Genomic DNA, 14,247 nt, shown 5'->3' on the forward strand with positions numbered 1-14,247 from the left:
CTTTTCTTACTGTTAACATAATTTATACATATTATAAAATAAACACAACAACAACAACAAAACCCTAATATGGCGTGTATTTGAGGTGAGTGACTGTCCATTCACGATAGGCTGACAGCTTCAGGGGTCAAAGGTCGGCGGTAGCTATGATTCTCCACAGACCAGTTAAACATGGAGTCTATCTTCCACGAAAAAGTGAGTTCTGTTCGTTGTTTTCTTTATTGTACGAAACTAATGTCCAGTAATTTCAGCTGACTGCGCGGTGTAGTTGTAAAGAAAGGAGTGTTATCAAAAAGACGCGTCTCGGAGGTTTGTGCTTGTAGCTCGCCAGGTTTATAACTTGCTAGTTAGCCTAGCTTGCTAACAGGCTACAAACACACAACACAGGCAGTCTCGTGAGAGTGACGGTACTTCTGTCATGCTTGTTTATTGTTTACATATACGTGTTTATGATGCGCTTATTTTAATTGCGATGTAGATGAGTTTCAGTCGTTCTTACATGCTAAGTGGATAGATATATTAGCTCGAGGAACTAGCTTTTACGGACTGGCTAGCGTTAGCTCGTTGCTTAGCTAGCTCAAGAGAGAGATCTTTTACAGTTTACACTTTAGGCTCATTGTGATATTTTCCGTTTTTCCCAGTCTGAAGATGTTGGTTGGTAACTGGCGGTTCTGGGTTTTTTTCTGTCAACTGTTTTAAAGATTGTCTGCGTAGTTTTACTTTGTCCAGTGTCAGTAAAGTGTTGTATGAAAATGTCCTTCTCTTACAGCAAGAAGGCTCTCTGTGTGCTCAGCACTGCCTGAACAACCTGCTGCAGGGAGAATACTTCACGCCTGTTGATCTGTCCTCTATCGCACATCAGTTGGATGAAGAGGAGAGGATGAGAATGGCTGAAGGTGGTTTGCTGAGTGAGGAGTACAGGATTTTTCTACAGGTATGAAAACGAGTTGATCTGGCTGTGGGTATTCTTTACTGCTGTTGGATTTGTATAATATGAAAGCCCTAAGAGGCCATGCATTATTACTCTATTTCTTTCTTGTTTTCTCATGATCACGACTTAAATGCATTTAAACATCATCTTTCAAACATCATTCTGTAGCCATGCAGACGTCCAAGTCTTTCAGGTTGTCTGGCAATGAAACTGACTACATGTTCAAGGTCTCTGTGTTGTCTTCGATGATAGTTTTAGACCTGACGGCCTCCTTCTCAAGTTTCGGACACTAATGTGGACGTTATCAATCACTGACAGATGGAGATCTGTCTCAGCTTGAGTGAGATTCTGATGGAAGTAAAAATGGATTTGTTCATCCATGATGCTGTGGGATTGCACTAAGCTTTTGCTGCCTCCAAGACTATTAAAAACAATGTGATGTTATGTCGAGTACACAGATGTTATGTCGAGTACACAGATGTTATGTCGAGTACACAGATGTTATGTCGAGTACACAGATGTGTACACAGATGTTATGTCGAGTACACAGATGTGTACACAGATGTTATGTCGAGTACACAGATGTGTACACAGATGTTATGTCGAGTACACAGATGTGTACACAGATGTTATGTCGAGTACACAGATGTGTACACAGATGTTATGTCGAGTACACAGATGTGTACACAGATGTTATGTCGAGTACACAGATGTGTACACAGATGTTATGTCGAGTACACAGATGTGTACACAGATGTTATGTCGAGTACACAGATGTGTACACAGATGTTATGTCGAGTACACAGATGTGTACACAGATGTTATGTCGAGTACACAGATGTTGTGTACACAGATGTTGCGTCGAGTACACAGATGTTGTGTACACAGATGTTGCGTCGAGTACACAGATGTTGTGTACACAGATGTTATGTCGAGTACACAGATGTGCGAAAAATTATTGGGATTCCCACCCCTAATTTATTGGACTGTGTCATTTCATATACGCTCCAGAAGGCACATAAAATTTTAAATGATCCAGACCACCCACTTTATCAGTATTTCAACCCCCTTCCTTCTGGCCGTAGGTATATATTACCCATATGCAGAAAGGCCAGCTATGGTAGGAGTTTTGTTCCTATGGTTATACAAGCGTTAAACACATAGGCAATCAGCCATTGTTATGCCATCTTATGCTTTGGCATTTGTTGTATGATTCTGATGTTTTCTATTGTTTTTTTTTCTTGTTTATTTCTTCTCCCCTCTATGTCTGTGAATGGTTTGGTGGTTAATATGTATGGTGTTGTGTTTGTTTTCTACGCACCCGAACAAAATTCAAAAAAGGACAAAAAAAAAATTCTGTCTACGCAGATGTTATGTCAAGTACACAGTTATGTTGAGTACACATCGTGATCATGAGAAAATGACTATTTTGTTATGTCAAGATCAGGAGAAAACAAAAAAAACTTCTGTAGTGTAAAGTAACTTAACAATGTCGTGTGTGTGTGTGTGTGTGTGTGTGTGTGTGTGTGTGTTCCGTGTTTGTTTTAGCAACCGTCCGGAAACATGGACGACAGCGGCTTCTTTTCTATTCAAGTGAGAAACTTTCTGTAATTTCAGTATTGGTTCATGTCAAGTCACTGGGGCTTTTGTAATACATAAAAATTGTGTGTGTGTGTTCATCCATGTGTCTTGCCTGTCTATGTATGTATGTACACTCTGTATCACTTTATTAGGAACACCTGTACACCTGCTCTCACATGCATTTATACAATCAGCAAATCTTGTGTTTGCAGTACAATCCAAAAAATCATGCACAAATCACTCAGGCAGGAAAACATGTTGGCCACATGAAGATTGGAAAAAGACCAGGTGAAGTTTTTCCAGTCTTCAGCTGTGTAGTTTAGGCAAACCCGAGCCCACTGTGCCTTCAGATTGCTGTTCGTGGAACCCGTTGTGGTCTTCCATTGTTGTAGCACATCTGTCTTAAGTTTTGGCATGTTGTGCATTCTAAGATACTTTTTCTGCTCACCACGGTGGTAAAGAGTGATTAGTGCATGGTTTTGTGTGCTGCAGTGAAATGGTTGGTTAACTGGATAATTGCATGAATGAATAGAGCTACAGGTGTTCCTATTAAAGTGGCTGGTTTGTATGTGTGTTGTCATGTCGGATAAGCCATGCAGCTTCCGAGGTGTTTGCTTTCTGTACCGTTAAAATGTCCAAGCACCAAGAAGAACTTGGAAATAAAATTTCAGCCCCAAAAATTCTAAACACTATGACTTCTCTTTATATTTATTCCTGTGCAGAATGGGAGGACCGGTTATATAACACCACGCAACAGACAAAATATTTTCTTATTATTAATTAGTATTGTATTATTCTTATCTAGTTCCATACACAGTGCTACTGTTTTTGTTGTACTAATTTGTGTAGTAATCTGTTGTAAATCTTGTGATATGATGAATGTGTGCTGTAGTATGAGGTATGTTTCAATTTCTCAAATTCAACACTTATAGATGGATTATGTTAAATATGTGAGATGATTGTTTCTGAATCCCAGAGATATTTTAACATTTGAATTTATGCGGATTTTGCCTGATAGCAAGGCTTAACACTGCCCTCATCTGGATCCAGGTGGTATCACTATCACAATTTAAGCTGATGACAAGTGAAACTGAATGATGGAGATGAAAATCTTTTGATAATGACAAGAAACCATAAACGTTCTGATGTTTGAAGTGATGTGGCTGTTTAGTGATGTTAGTTTGTTTACTATTGGGATGGACTGCAGGAAACTGACTGCTTTGGTGTTCTGTCATCATGGCAGGTGATAAGTAACGCTCTAAGTGTTTGGGGTTTGGAGCTGATCCTCTTCAACAGCCGCGAGTACCAGCGACTAACGATGGACCCAGTGTAAGTTTTCCTGCGCCTTTCCGTGACTCATATTTCTCCTACTAATATTCTTCCTGTGATTGATATAATTCATATTAACTAGACTGTCGTCTGTGGTTTCAGAAATGAAAAAGCCTTTATATGTAACTACAAAGAGCATTGGTTTACAGTACGAAAACTGGGACATCAGGTATGATGTCTGAACAATAATACATTTTATCAAGACAAATCACAAAGACAAATTTTCCAAGCTAATTCTAAAAATAGGGGAAAAACTTTAATTGGTTTTAAGTGAAGTACCCGAAGGTGTCACTGATGTGACTTCCAAAATTTGGGTGAATATAAAACAAAATCTTTTTCTTTGTCATACTTATCTTTGCAAAGCAATGATATTTTATACTATATTGTCTGTTTTTGCACTTTTTTTTTTTTTTTGCAGTGGTTTAATTTGAACTCATTGTTAACGGGACCAGAGCTGATATCAGATACTTACCTTGCACTTTTCCTAGCACAATTACAGCAAGAAGGTCAGCATGCTTTACATTTCCAATGTTGAAAGACTTTCAATGACTGTGGTTAAAGAAGACACTTGGTATATGTGTATTATCCTTTTCTGTCTTTAGGCTATTCCATCTTTGTCATTCGAGGGAATTTGCCTGAATGCGAAGCAGACCAACTTTTGCAGATAATGAGGGTGGAACAACAGCATCGACCAAAACTCATAGGAGAGGACGAGGCTCAGACAAGCGGGCAGGGGTGGGGAGTCACAAGCCTGGCACTGTGTTCTCAACAGAAACCTACCCAATACAGATTATTTACTTTAAGTTGAATGCACCAGGTTGCAATATCAATAACTGATTTAAATCTCTTTGTAACATATATTTGTATTGAATAGGAAATGTTCCATTTATAGTATGCTATGGCTGAGTGTTGATTGTGAAATCTGTAGAGTATGATGTGGTTAGTTAAGTTAGGGTTTTGAGCTGCACATGCTTTAATCAACGAACAGAAACCCCAGATTGTTGATGTACTTTAGTTTAAATGATTAATTTCTCATTCTTCAGGCCCACTGTGCAGCATGGTGTGGAGACACAGCATGATATGGAACAGGGTGTAGTAGATGAGGATGACGAGGAGCTGAGAAAAGCATTGGCTCTTAGTAGACAGGACATAGAAGTGGAGGATGAGGAGGCTGATCTGCGCAGAGCTATACAGCTCAGTATGCAGGGTAAGAGAGCACCTAATCTAGTGGAATTTTAACTTTTGTCCTATTCAGAATTTAAAATGGGACATGCATACTCCATTCTATATGCACACAATACATACACATATTTCTGCCTTTTTAACCAATTATATTTTTCTCCTTTTTTAGTGTTCTGTTGTGATAATATGTTTAGACGCCTGAAAATAAGTTCTTTACAGAGATATTTTTGTAATATTCCTTAGCTTTTAACAACATTCAGTATAGGCACTGTGTAACTATTTCAAGGCTGTGTTGAGTCACAGCTGTTTGTTTTGGCTTTAATAATGATCAAAATGTGGACATTTGTCAATGATCATTAAACTCCAGTAGCATTGCAGTGGATGTGGCCTCCCTGAGGCAGACACACAAGTCACAAACACTTTTGGAACCTTATCAGATTTTGGACATGTGCAGTGGGCAGGCTTATGTCCTGATCTAATCAGCAAGGTTTGGCATGTAATTGTCTTAAGGAGATTTGTGTGAAGATTTACTGAATTCTGTGCAGAGCATTTAAATCTCCTGTTGTTTTAGTGAAAGCTGATATTCATTTAAATGATCTTTTTTTTTTCAAGAGCTTTTATATTTATATATTGATATATTTATATCTTTGGAAGTGAATGACCAATTTGTCAAGTGGTCAGTACAAGATTCTTAGCCTCAGACACTCCACCTATAACTCACAAAGCATCTAATAACTTATACTTGGCATTTACAGTAAGTTCTGTATAAAAAGTAACAGCTCTTGGACACATTTGTTTCAACACTATCGAAAGCTAGTAGTCTAGCTCTTTATATGTACATGTTGGAAAATGTGCTTAGACCATCCATATGCAAGCATATTAGAATTTTGTGCTTTTGCTATACTCACATGGATATTTTCCCCATCCTGCAGGAGCTTCAGGGAGCAGCAACCCTATAGTTCCCAAAGAAAGTAGTGCTGCAGTAGCTCCAGGTTCCACAGAAAGCACTACAGGTGGACAGACAGAAAGCCTAACAGCAGAAGAGCTCCGCAGGAGAAGACAAGCCTACTTTGACAGGTTAGACAATTTTGAGACTTCTTTCCTCCCGTGCTATGTAATACATATGCGCATATTGTGTTAGATTTTATTGGGTTCCTGTGTTTTGCTCAACCATGTAGGCAGTCCCAGCAACAAGCTCAAGCCACCTCTCCACATCAGCAGGACACACAAATATCTGGTAAGGATTGGAAATTAAATTTTGTAAAATTTTGAAAATTTCTAATCTGAGAGGTCATATACACAGTATGTATTGCCTGCTAAATAAAAAGACAAAAGTTTATAAATGTTTAGGTTAGGCAGAGTAACCTAAGGAAGAGCAAGAACTAATGGTACATGTGAATAATCACCCCAGCACCCATCCAGGTACCATTAGTTCCTGGGTGGGTGCTGGGATGATTATTCCCATGTACCACATCAGACAACATGTAGTACCAATCACACAATCTGCGTCTGAATATCCTCACTACCCTAATCCACAGTAGGTGAAAAGCAGTGTGCCAAAGGAGAAGCATGTCTGATTTCTCAGTATTCATAAAACAGTACGTGAGAAATACCTGGATGACCTACTTCTTCCACCTCGATTCTGCAGTATGGAACCACTGGAAGTTGTGGATACTGGTGCGAAAGAGCCGTTAGAATTCGCATAGTATGTCCGGATTGTTATTCATACTTACCACTTGCACTGATCAGTACGTACTGCATCAATGGCCGAGCCATAGGTACTGAATCGAATGCAGTAGGTACTATCGTAGTATGTGATTTGGACGCAGCCATAAATAACCACTGAATTTAAAAAATCTGGTTTTGTGCAGTTAAAAGGAGCATTTTGCCAGTTTATTTTTTTATCCTGCACAAATCCGTAAATTTCTCACACAGACCAACCTGAAAAATGTGCTGATTTTCTGAGGTCTGTATTGTGGTGCTAATGTTATTTGAATGTCCTTTTCCTTTCATTTCATATTTTTGTCTAGAATCAAATTTGTCACAGCATTGATTTCTCATCTAGTTGAAATATGTCAAAAATGTTAAGAAAAAGAAGAAAAAAACCTGTGAGATCTTCCTTATTTTGTTTTTTTATTTTTTATTTTTTTTCTGGCTAGTGTAAGATGGTTAACCAAATGATCATCAGACAAAGGAACAATGTTAAACCTTCCTCCATTTTGGGTTTAACAGTGCCATTGTTTCACACTGTAATGATGCTGTAGCACTGTAGCTGTTCCTCATATTGGTGGAAAATGAAATGGATTTCCAAGCCATATTAGCAACTGAACCACTTCTTGTTTTTTGAATGTAAAGTAGCAAATGATGTAATGTGGTGTTTGTTTTTTTTGTTTGTTTGTTTGTTTGTTTGTTTTTTGCTCTTTGCATTTACATCCTCAGGTGAAGAACAGGACACTGGGAGTAAACGCAGCCAGTGAGCACCGTGACTATGGGGATCTATTTCCAGAGCTCTCTTGCAACCAACTACTGGCTGCCCGTCCATCTGTTTTAAAGCGCAGCCTCTTCCCTCTATAAACGGTTTCAGATTGTGAATGACAAGAAGGAGCAGATGGCCATTCACCATTAACACACCGCTCTTTTGGTCCACTCGTTGAGAGTATCACATGGACATAACTAACATGCACATGGAAAAATATGCCTGTTCATTCTTTACAGTTGTTACTTTACAGTTGTTACTTTAATTATGATGGGGAAAAGGGGAGGGCTTAGCAGCCCAGTATACTTATTTCCTGCTTAACTATGGTATAGCATTTCTATCACAGCATCTATAAATGTAGCCATTTAATTTAATATAACTCCAATGTTATTTGAATTATAACTCAGATAACATTGGCCACACCTGCTCTTTCATGAATCTGAAGAACTATGGTGGATCAGTGTTTTAATCTGGTGACTGAAAAGACAATGTGAACCTGGGGGGGGGAGGAGGGGAACTAAAACCTTTCTTTAGGGTGCGGGAGCTACACAGGACCGCTAGACCCATTTGTGTTTACTTGGTGGACTACATCTGGTCGTAGCTTTTTTTTGCCAGGCATATATTGAGGGACCTTTTCTGTATAAATTCTCATGCGCTACCTGTCTTAGGTGGGCTTGTATTCAAGGGCTGTTCAAGAGGGTTGATGCTTAATTCTCAGTTATACACAATTCTTTGTTTTGGGTTCAGTGAAAGGTGTAGTTTCAACTTTCCGATTATATCTGAAAAGTTAACACGTCAGATTATGTATATACCTGAAGTTGAACTCTGGCCTTCCACAATGATGCTTCATGTCTATAAGAGGCTACAGGAAGGGACAGTGTCTGTACTGTATGGACATGCAACCCTCAGTAATGTAACAGATACTGCTGTTCATTCTTCATTCAGCCTTTTGTTAGTTTTGTGTTTGCTTGTGTGTGTTTGTGTATGCACCAAGCTCCCATAGAGAGCACACCTGTTAAAGGATAATCTGCATTAGTCACTGGAATGTAAGTATACAATGTAATCGGTCGTCCTATATGTTCTAATGTTTTCAAATGGAATTTTGTTTTCTCTCAAACGCAAGATCACAAAAGGCACGAATCTATTTTCCCTCCATATCAATGACCTTTTATTGTATTCCATACATGAGGAAATTGGCCAGTTTAGCGTTGAATAAATTAGCATACCATTGTTTGAGCTCAATCACTGAAGGAAAAGTTCTTGAGCTCATTCATAAAGTAGAGGAATTGGTCATCATCGGGGAACAAGACTAAGGTTGTAATAGTGGAAAAATGTCCAAACGAACCTTTTGAATCACCTGTTTGACAAGATATACAGATTGACCTTCCATCTATTTAGGGTTTTTTTTTTTTTTGTCCTTTTGAGTTTCAAACATTACAATTTCCAGAACATCTTTAGAGAAACAGAAAAATGCTACACGTCATGTAATATAAATCAAAGACTATCTTGTTGGGACAAATTCTTTGTTTCCAATGTGTATTCCAGGACTTATTGGAAAACCCACTATTACCAGGGCCATTATGCTAAGATGCTACTTTTTATTCACTGCACTTCCAATGCAGTAAAGTAATGAAGCTTTACTGAGTGTGTTTACAGGTACCTCACACTGGATTGTCCAGTGGAGCAATTATCTAGGGATGATGCTGAGTGTTGTGCGAGCAGTCACATGTGTGATGCTAATGTGTGTATGGTGGTAGTGTATATAAATAGGCTACTACATGAATTTTTTTTTTTTTTTTTTTTTTTTTTTTTTTTGCACCTTTAAAAAGTAGACATTATTAGACATTCAAGGCTTTTTGTCTTAGAACATACTCTTACTCTCAGACTGTGTTCTTTGTACTCATGTACCAGTACTGTCAGATTCATTTATCACTATTCCTTTTTTTAACCTTAAAATTAAATGTTCTTTTCCCATGAATTGTCTGTTACAGTTGATTCTTGAGCCTGTTGTGATTACAGTGTTGTATTATTAGTGGATTAAGAGATACTGATCTTTTCTTTAAATAAGACAATGTTTGGTGTAATATAAAATGTTGACAGTGCCATCACACTCGGACACACACGATTTTTTTTTTTTTTTTTTTATTGCCAATGAAGCCTTAGGTTTGTTATGGATTACATTTCTTTTCTGGAGTCCACAAGTTTGAACATCCAATTGTTAATAGATAATCCTGAGTGTACACTTGCACTTTGTTTCCCCAAACACAAAGAACAGACCAGCCGGACTCTGACATCTGTCAGTAAGTTAAAAAATGAGATTCCTTTATATAATAGTTTTTACATTCTGATAACTAAACATATTACTTCTGTATTTTAATTTTTCGGAGCTGTCTATATTTTAATATATTTTTTTTTAATTCAGTACGCTATTGAATTTTTTGGGGAAAAAAGAAATCTGTTTCTATCTAGTATTATGTTTCTGTACCTTGTAATTTCTATATTAATATTTTAAAGAGTCATGAAATAGTAACAGTTTAGTTTGTTAGTGTATTTAATCCGAATATTAACTTTGACATGACCGCAACCCTACAATCAGATGACTGATGTGAGAAATTAGTTTATGCTGATTTATAGAACTTTCATTTTATCTCTTAAGATACATCAACCAAGACGACATCATGGAGCTTGCTGTGTTTTCCCTTCTGATCTGTGCTTCCTCATTCATGCCTTCCCTCCAATCTCCAGAACCCCATGCTCCTAACATCACTGATCTCACGTTTAAAAACATTGATTTTGCCATGAACCTTTATCTTAAGATTGCCAGCCGCCATGATGACAACATTTTCTTCTCACCACTGAGTGTTTCTACAGCATTTGCAGCACTTACTTTGGCAGCCAGGAACTCCACTCGTAGTGAAATCCTGTCAGGGCTGAATCTGGACATGTTGGATCAGGCCGGGCAGCTGGATTTCATCCCACAGCTCTTCCAGCACCTGCAGGGGAACATCAGCCAAGATGGAGCACTGAAGTTGGAACAGGGAACAGCACTCTTCGTGGACCTGACTTTTCAAATAGAGAAGGCTTTTGGTGATCAGATCAAATTATTCTTCAATGCTGATGTTGAGAATGTGGACTTTAAAAAATCTGAAATCAGTAAGGAGATCATTAATAAGCATGTGAGGGAGAAAACCGGTGGTAAAGTGAAGGAGATGGTGACTAGCATTGATCCCTTGACCAGAATTATGCTGATAAATACTATCTTCTTTCAGGGTGGGTTACAACTACTAAATATCATTGATGCTATTTATTCTGCTACATATATTCTGAATGCATATATTTAAATAAGACAACTCTTGTCTATATACAGGTGCCTGGAAGTATCCTTTTAATCCAAACAGCACTGAAAGCGGTCGCTTTTATGTAGACAAGTACAACATTGTCCAGGTTCCCATGATGTTCTGTGTGGACAAATTCTTTGTTGCCAGTGATGATGAGCTTAAGGCAAAGGTGTTGCGTCTCCCTTATTTGGGTGGTGCAGCTATGCTCATTGTCCTACCTAATCTCAATACTGATTACACTACTATAGATGATGAAATAAATGCAGAAAGATTTCTTAGCTGGATCAAGAATTTGAAGCGGAAGTAAGTTTCGTGCCAAAACTTACATGTTTGTTGTAATTTGTGCTTCAGAAATACAACTGCACATGAGCTTTTCTGTTAAATATACTGAGATGTATGAGATGTTTAAGTCAGAACAATAGTTTAATATCCCATGGTTTCATTCCAAGGAAACTGGATGTCTCTCTGCCAAAATTTACAATGGAGCAATCCTATGCACTACACACCATTCTCCCAGCAATGGGCATTCAAGATATCTTCAGGGATACTGCTAACTTCAAAGGCATGAGTCAAGAGCCTGGTCTGAAAGTCTCCCAGGTCAGTGAGCAATTCTCATTTTAACATAGGATCTTTCTATAACTTAGAAGCTTAATAAAATATTAACATTTTATTTATTTATTTATTTATTTATTTTTGCAATCAGTTTGAGATTTAAAACTACAACCAGAATATGAAATTCCTACCAAGGAGATCATAAAGAACCATTCCCTTTAAATATATTTAAATATGTTTATATTTACAGTAACTTTTTAATGTGTTTAGATTTTAATATTTGTGACATGCTTAGTGCTGGTTTTAATTTCATGATTGCTCCTGTATTTTCATTATCCAAAGTTAGTGCTTATCACAGGGGACAAAAAAATTCAACAGTTTGAAACTTCATAAGGAATAACCATTAGGTTGTACTGTTATTTCCAGACTACAAAAGAGTTCCTTTTCTCACTTACCATTTTCCAGGGACATTCAGTATCATATTGATGAGAAATTGAACATAGAAATAGTAGAGATAGCAAATGATGGTCTCCAGAATGCAATACAACTATATAGTGCAGTTGCGTTGGGTTATGGCAGAGACTTGGCTTGATTAGTTGGCAATGAAGTGTATGAGATGTCAAGCACGATTGTATTAGTATGAAAGTTGAAGCTTTGTAAACGTATCTATCTTAACCTATCTGAGCAGGGTGAGGGAGCTGAATAGACTAAAGGACTAAAGCACTGCTGCAATGCTCTTTTTTTTGGTAGAGTATTGCTATGTTTGACTAAGCCTCAATTCAGACTTTCTGAACTCTGATTAGGAAAAAGCAAATTTGGAAATCCTACTTGGAAAGTCAGGAAAATCTCCTCAACTCCAAGCTGAGCATATCAAAATGGCTGCTCACACTATCAGTAGTAAATAAAATATTACTACACTACTATAGATGAGTTTATAGTAGTATTTACTTTTGATCGATCAACACAGACACATAAACACAGACCATATATTTCACTGATTTGAGAATAAACACTGTTTTAAGAATAAACTCATGTTCACTAATGTTAGCTGGCTAGCTTGTTCCTCACAAAACATGCTTTCATGGAGGCTTCCATAATTTTTTCTCATTTTGTAGTAAAAATGCACTGATTTAAAAAAATTTTTTAAAAAGTCAGGCATTTCCTCTTGATTTGTGTTCAGGTTCTGCACAAAGCTGTGATTGAGGTGGATGAAAAAGGCACCAAAGCAGCAGCAGCTACAAGCGTGGGCATCACACCATACTCACTGCCAGAAACCTTCATCGTGAACAGGCCTTTCTTCTTTTTTATTTACCATGAGGCAACCAACAGTCTGTTGTTTATGGGCAGGGTTATTGACCCCACTAAGAAATAAATCATTTGTACAGTCAGAGAAATGAAGTGCTTTTTTCAGATATGCTCATGAAATTGTACTGTATTATAACATGTTATTTTCTGTATATCACTGTCACTTTCATAAAACCAGCACTAGCACATTAATTATTTTACATGTAATTAGGGCTGCAACTAACAATTATTTTGATAATCGATTCATCGGCCGATTATGTTTTTCGATTAATCAGATGGAGGGGCCAAACCTTTAGTACCATATTATCGTTTATTTAAAATAAAATCCACAAACTGAGTGTTACAAATATATATGCTCATAAAACGTATCAATAAAACTTGATCAAAAGTTTGTGGACAGATAATCTTCACACCCATATGTACTTTTTGTACATCCCATTCCAGATTTAATCCTCTCCTTTTGCTGTTATAATAACCTCCACTCTTCTGCAAAGGCTTTTCACTGTATTTTGGAGCAGGGCTGTGGGGACTGGCTCGTTCATCCACAAGAGTATCAGCGAGGTCATGCACTGATTGTCTCCTTTAGTGAAAAGTGGACTAGTTCAACAAAACCATAATGAACTTCCCTTTGCTTTCACACTATCCATTGTTACCCATATGAGGATGGGTTCCCTTCTGAGTCTGGTTCCTCTCAAGGTTTCTTCCTCATATCATCTTAGGGAGTTTTTCCTTGCCACTGTCACCACTGGCTTGCTCATTAGGGATAAATTCACACACTTAAAATCTATATCCTGAGTTTATATGTTTCTGTGAAGTTGCTTTGAGACAATGTCCATTGTTAAAAGTGCTATACAAATAAAATTTTATTTAATTGAATTGAGGGGAGGCCTGGTGCACAGTCAGTGTTTCAATTTATCCAAAAGGTGTTCAGTGCGGTTGATGTCAGGGCCCAGTGCAGTCCACTTGAGTTCTTACACGGCAACCTTGGCAAACCATGTCTTAATGGATCTTGCTTTGTGCACAGGGGCATTGTCATTCTGGAACAAGTTCCGATGAAACGAATTCTTAATGCTACAGCATACAAAGACATCCTAGAAAATTGTGTGCTTTCAAATTTGTGGCAACTATTTGGGGAAAACCCACATATGGGTGTTCTGGTCAAGTGTGTCCGTAAACATTTGCGTCAGCTACAAATGGTTGGTACAGCTTGATTATTTTGGCTATCTTACCTAAACCTTACCCTAACCCCACCACTTGCTGGTATCCAGCCATTCGCTAGTGTAAGTCCCTCTTACTAGCTGGTCTACAGAGGAACATACTTGGGAACCTCTATGTCACCAAAGTGCGGACTTGGAGGAGGACTGCAGGGTTCAGCGCGCCATTTTGGACAGGACTGTGTTGCTGACGTACTCCGCATAGCCCCGCCCACTGACAGTTTGTTATTAATGACATATATATATGTCGATTTAATTTATTTTAATTGAATTCTTAATATTATTAGTATGCGTGTTAATGGTATTTATATGCAAAAATGTGCGTTGTTTATTTAAAAA

General features: G+C 37.8%; 2 protein-coding genes across 3 annotated transcripts; both read left to right on the plus strand.

Annotated features, from left to right (window-relative positions):
* Positions 1 to 87: 87 nt before the first annotated feature.
* Positions 88 to 9,477, plus strand: atxn3 (ataxin 3). Its single transcript, XM_017476230.3, has 11 exons — positions 88 to 195; positions 770 to 934; positions 2,480 to 2,524; positions 3,756 to 3,841; positions 3,944 to 4,010; positions 4,260 to 4,347; positions 4,444 to 4,576; positions 4,885 to 5,048; positions 5,956 to 6,100; positions 6,202 to 6,260; positions 7,463 to 9,477. The coding sequence occupies exons 1-11, from the start codon at positions 172 to 174 to the stop codon at positions 7,498 to 7,500; spliced, it is 1,014 nt and encodes a 337-aa protein (XP_017331719.1). The 5' UTR covers positions 88 to 171; the 3' UTR covers positions 7,501 to 9,477.
* A 165-nt stretch (positions 9,478 to 9,642) lies between these two features.
* serpina10b (serpin peptidase inhibitor, clade A (alpha-1 antiproteinase, antitrypsin), member 10b) lies at positions 9,643 to 13,570 on the plus strand. Of its 2 annotated transcripts, none has more exons than XM_017476229.3 (5): positions 9,643 to 9,799; positions 10,156 to 10,769; positions 10,867 to 11,140; positions 11,287 to 11,434; positions 12,570 to 13,570. In XM_017476229.3, exons 2-5 carry the CDS (start codon positions 10,178 to 10,180, stop codon positions 12,759 to 12,761), a joined length of 1,206 nt encoding a protein of 401 aa, XP_017331718.1. In that variant the 5' UTR covers positions 9,643 to 9,799; positions 10,156 to 10,177; the 3' UTR covers positions 12,762 to 13,570. The 2 variants fall into 2 exon arrangements, with proteins under 2 accessions (XP_017331718.1, XP_047013734.1); XM_047157778.2 differs by having other exon boundaries at positions 9,703 to 9,795.
* Positions 13,571 to 14,247: the final 677 nt, after the last annotated feature.

This window comes from Ictalurus punctatus, chromosome 9, assembly GCF_001660625.3.
Source record: "Ictalurus punctatus breed USDA103 chromosome 9, Coco_2.0, whole genome shotgun sequence".
In the NCBI taxonomy this organism is placed as follows: Eukaryota; Metazoa; Chordata; class Actinopteri; order Siluriformes; family Ictaluridae; genus Ictalurus; species Ictalurus punctatus.

Coding starts and splice junctions, on each gene's coding strand:
- serpina10b (XM_017476229.3), top strand. CDS start 10,178: ATGGAGCTTGCTGTGTTTTCCCTTCTGATCTGTGCTTCCTCATTCATG. Junction 11,141..11,286: donor ATCAAGAATTTGAAGCGGAA/GTAAGTTTCGTG, acceptor TTTCATTCCAAG/GAAACTGGATGTCTCTCTGC. Junction 11,435..12,569: donor CTGGTCTGAAAGTCTCCCAG/GTCAGTGAGCAA, acceptor ATTTGTGTTCAG/GTTCTGCACAAAGCTGTGAT.
- atxn3 (XM_017476230.3), top strand. CDS start 172: ATGGAGTCTATCTTCCACGAAAAA. Junction 5,049..5,955: donor TATACAGCTCAGTATGCAGG/GTAAGAGAGCAC, acceptor CCCATCCTGCAG/GAGCTTCAGGGAGCAGCAAC. Junction 6,261..7,462: donor GCAGGACACACAAATATCTG/GTAAGGATTGGA, acceptor TTACATCCTCAG/GTGAAGAACAGGACACTGGG.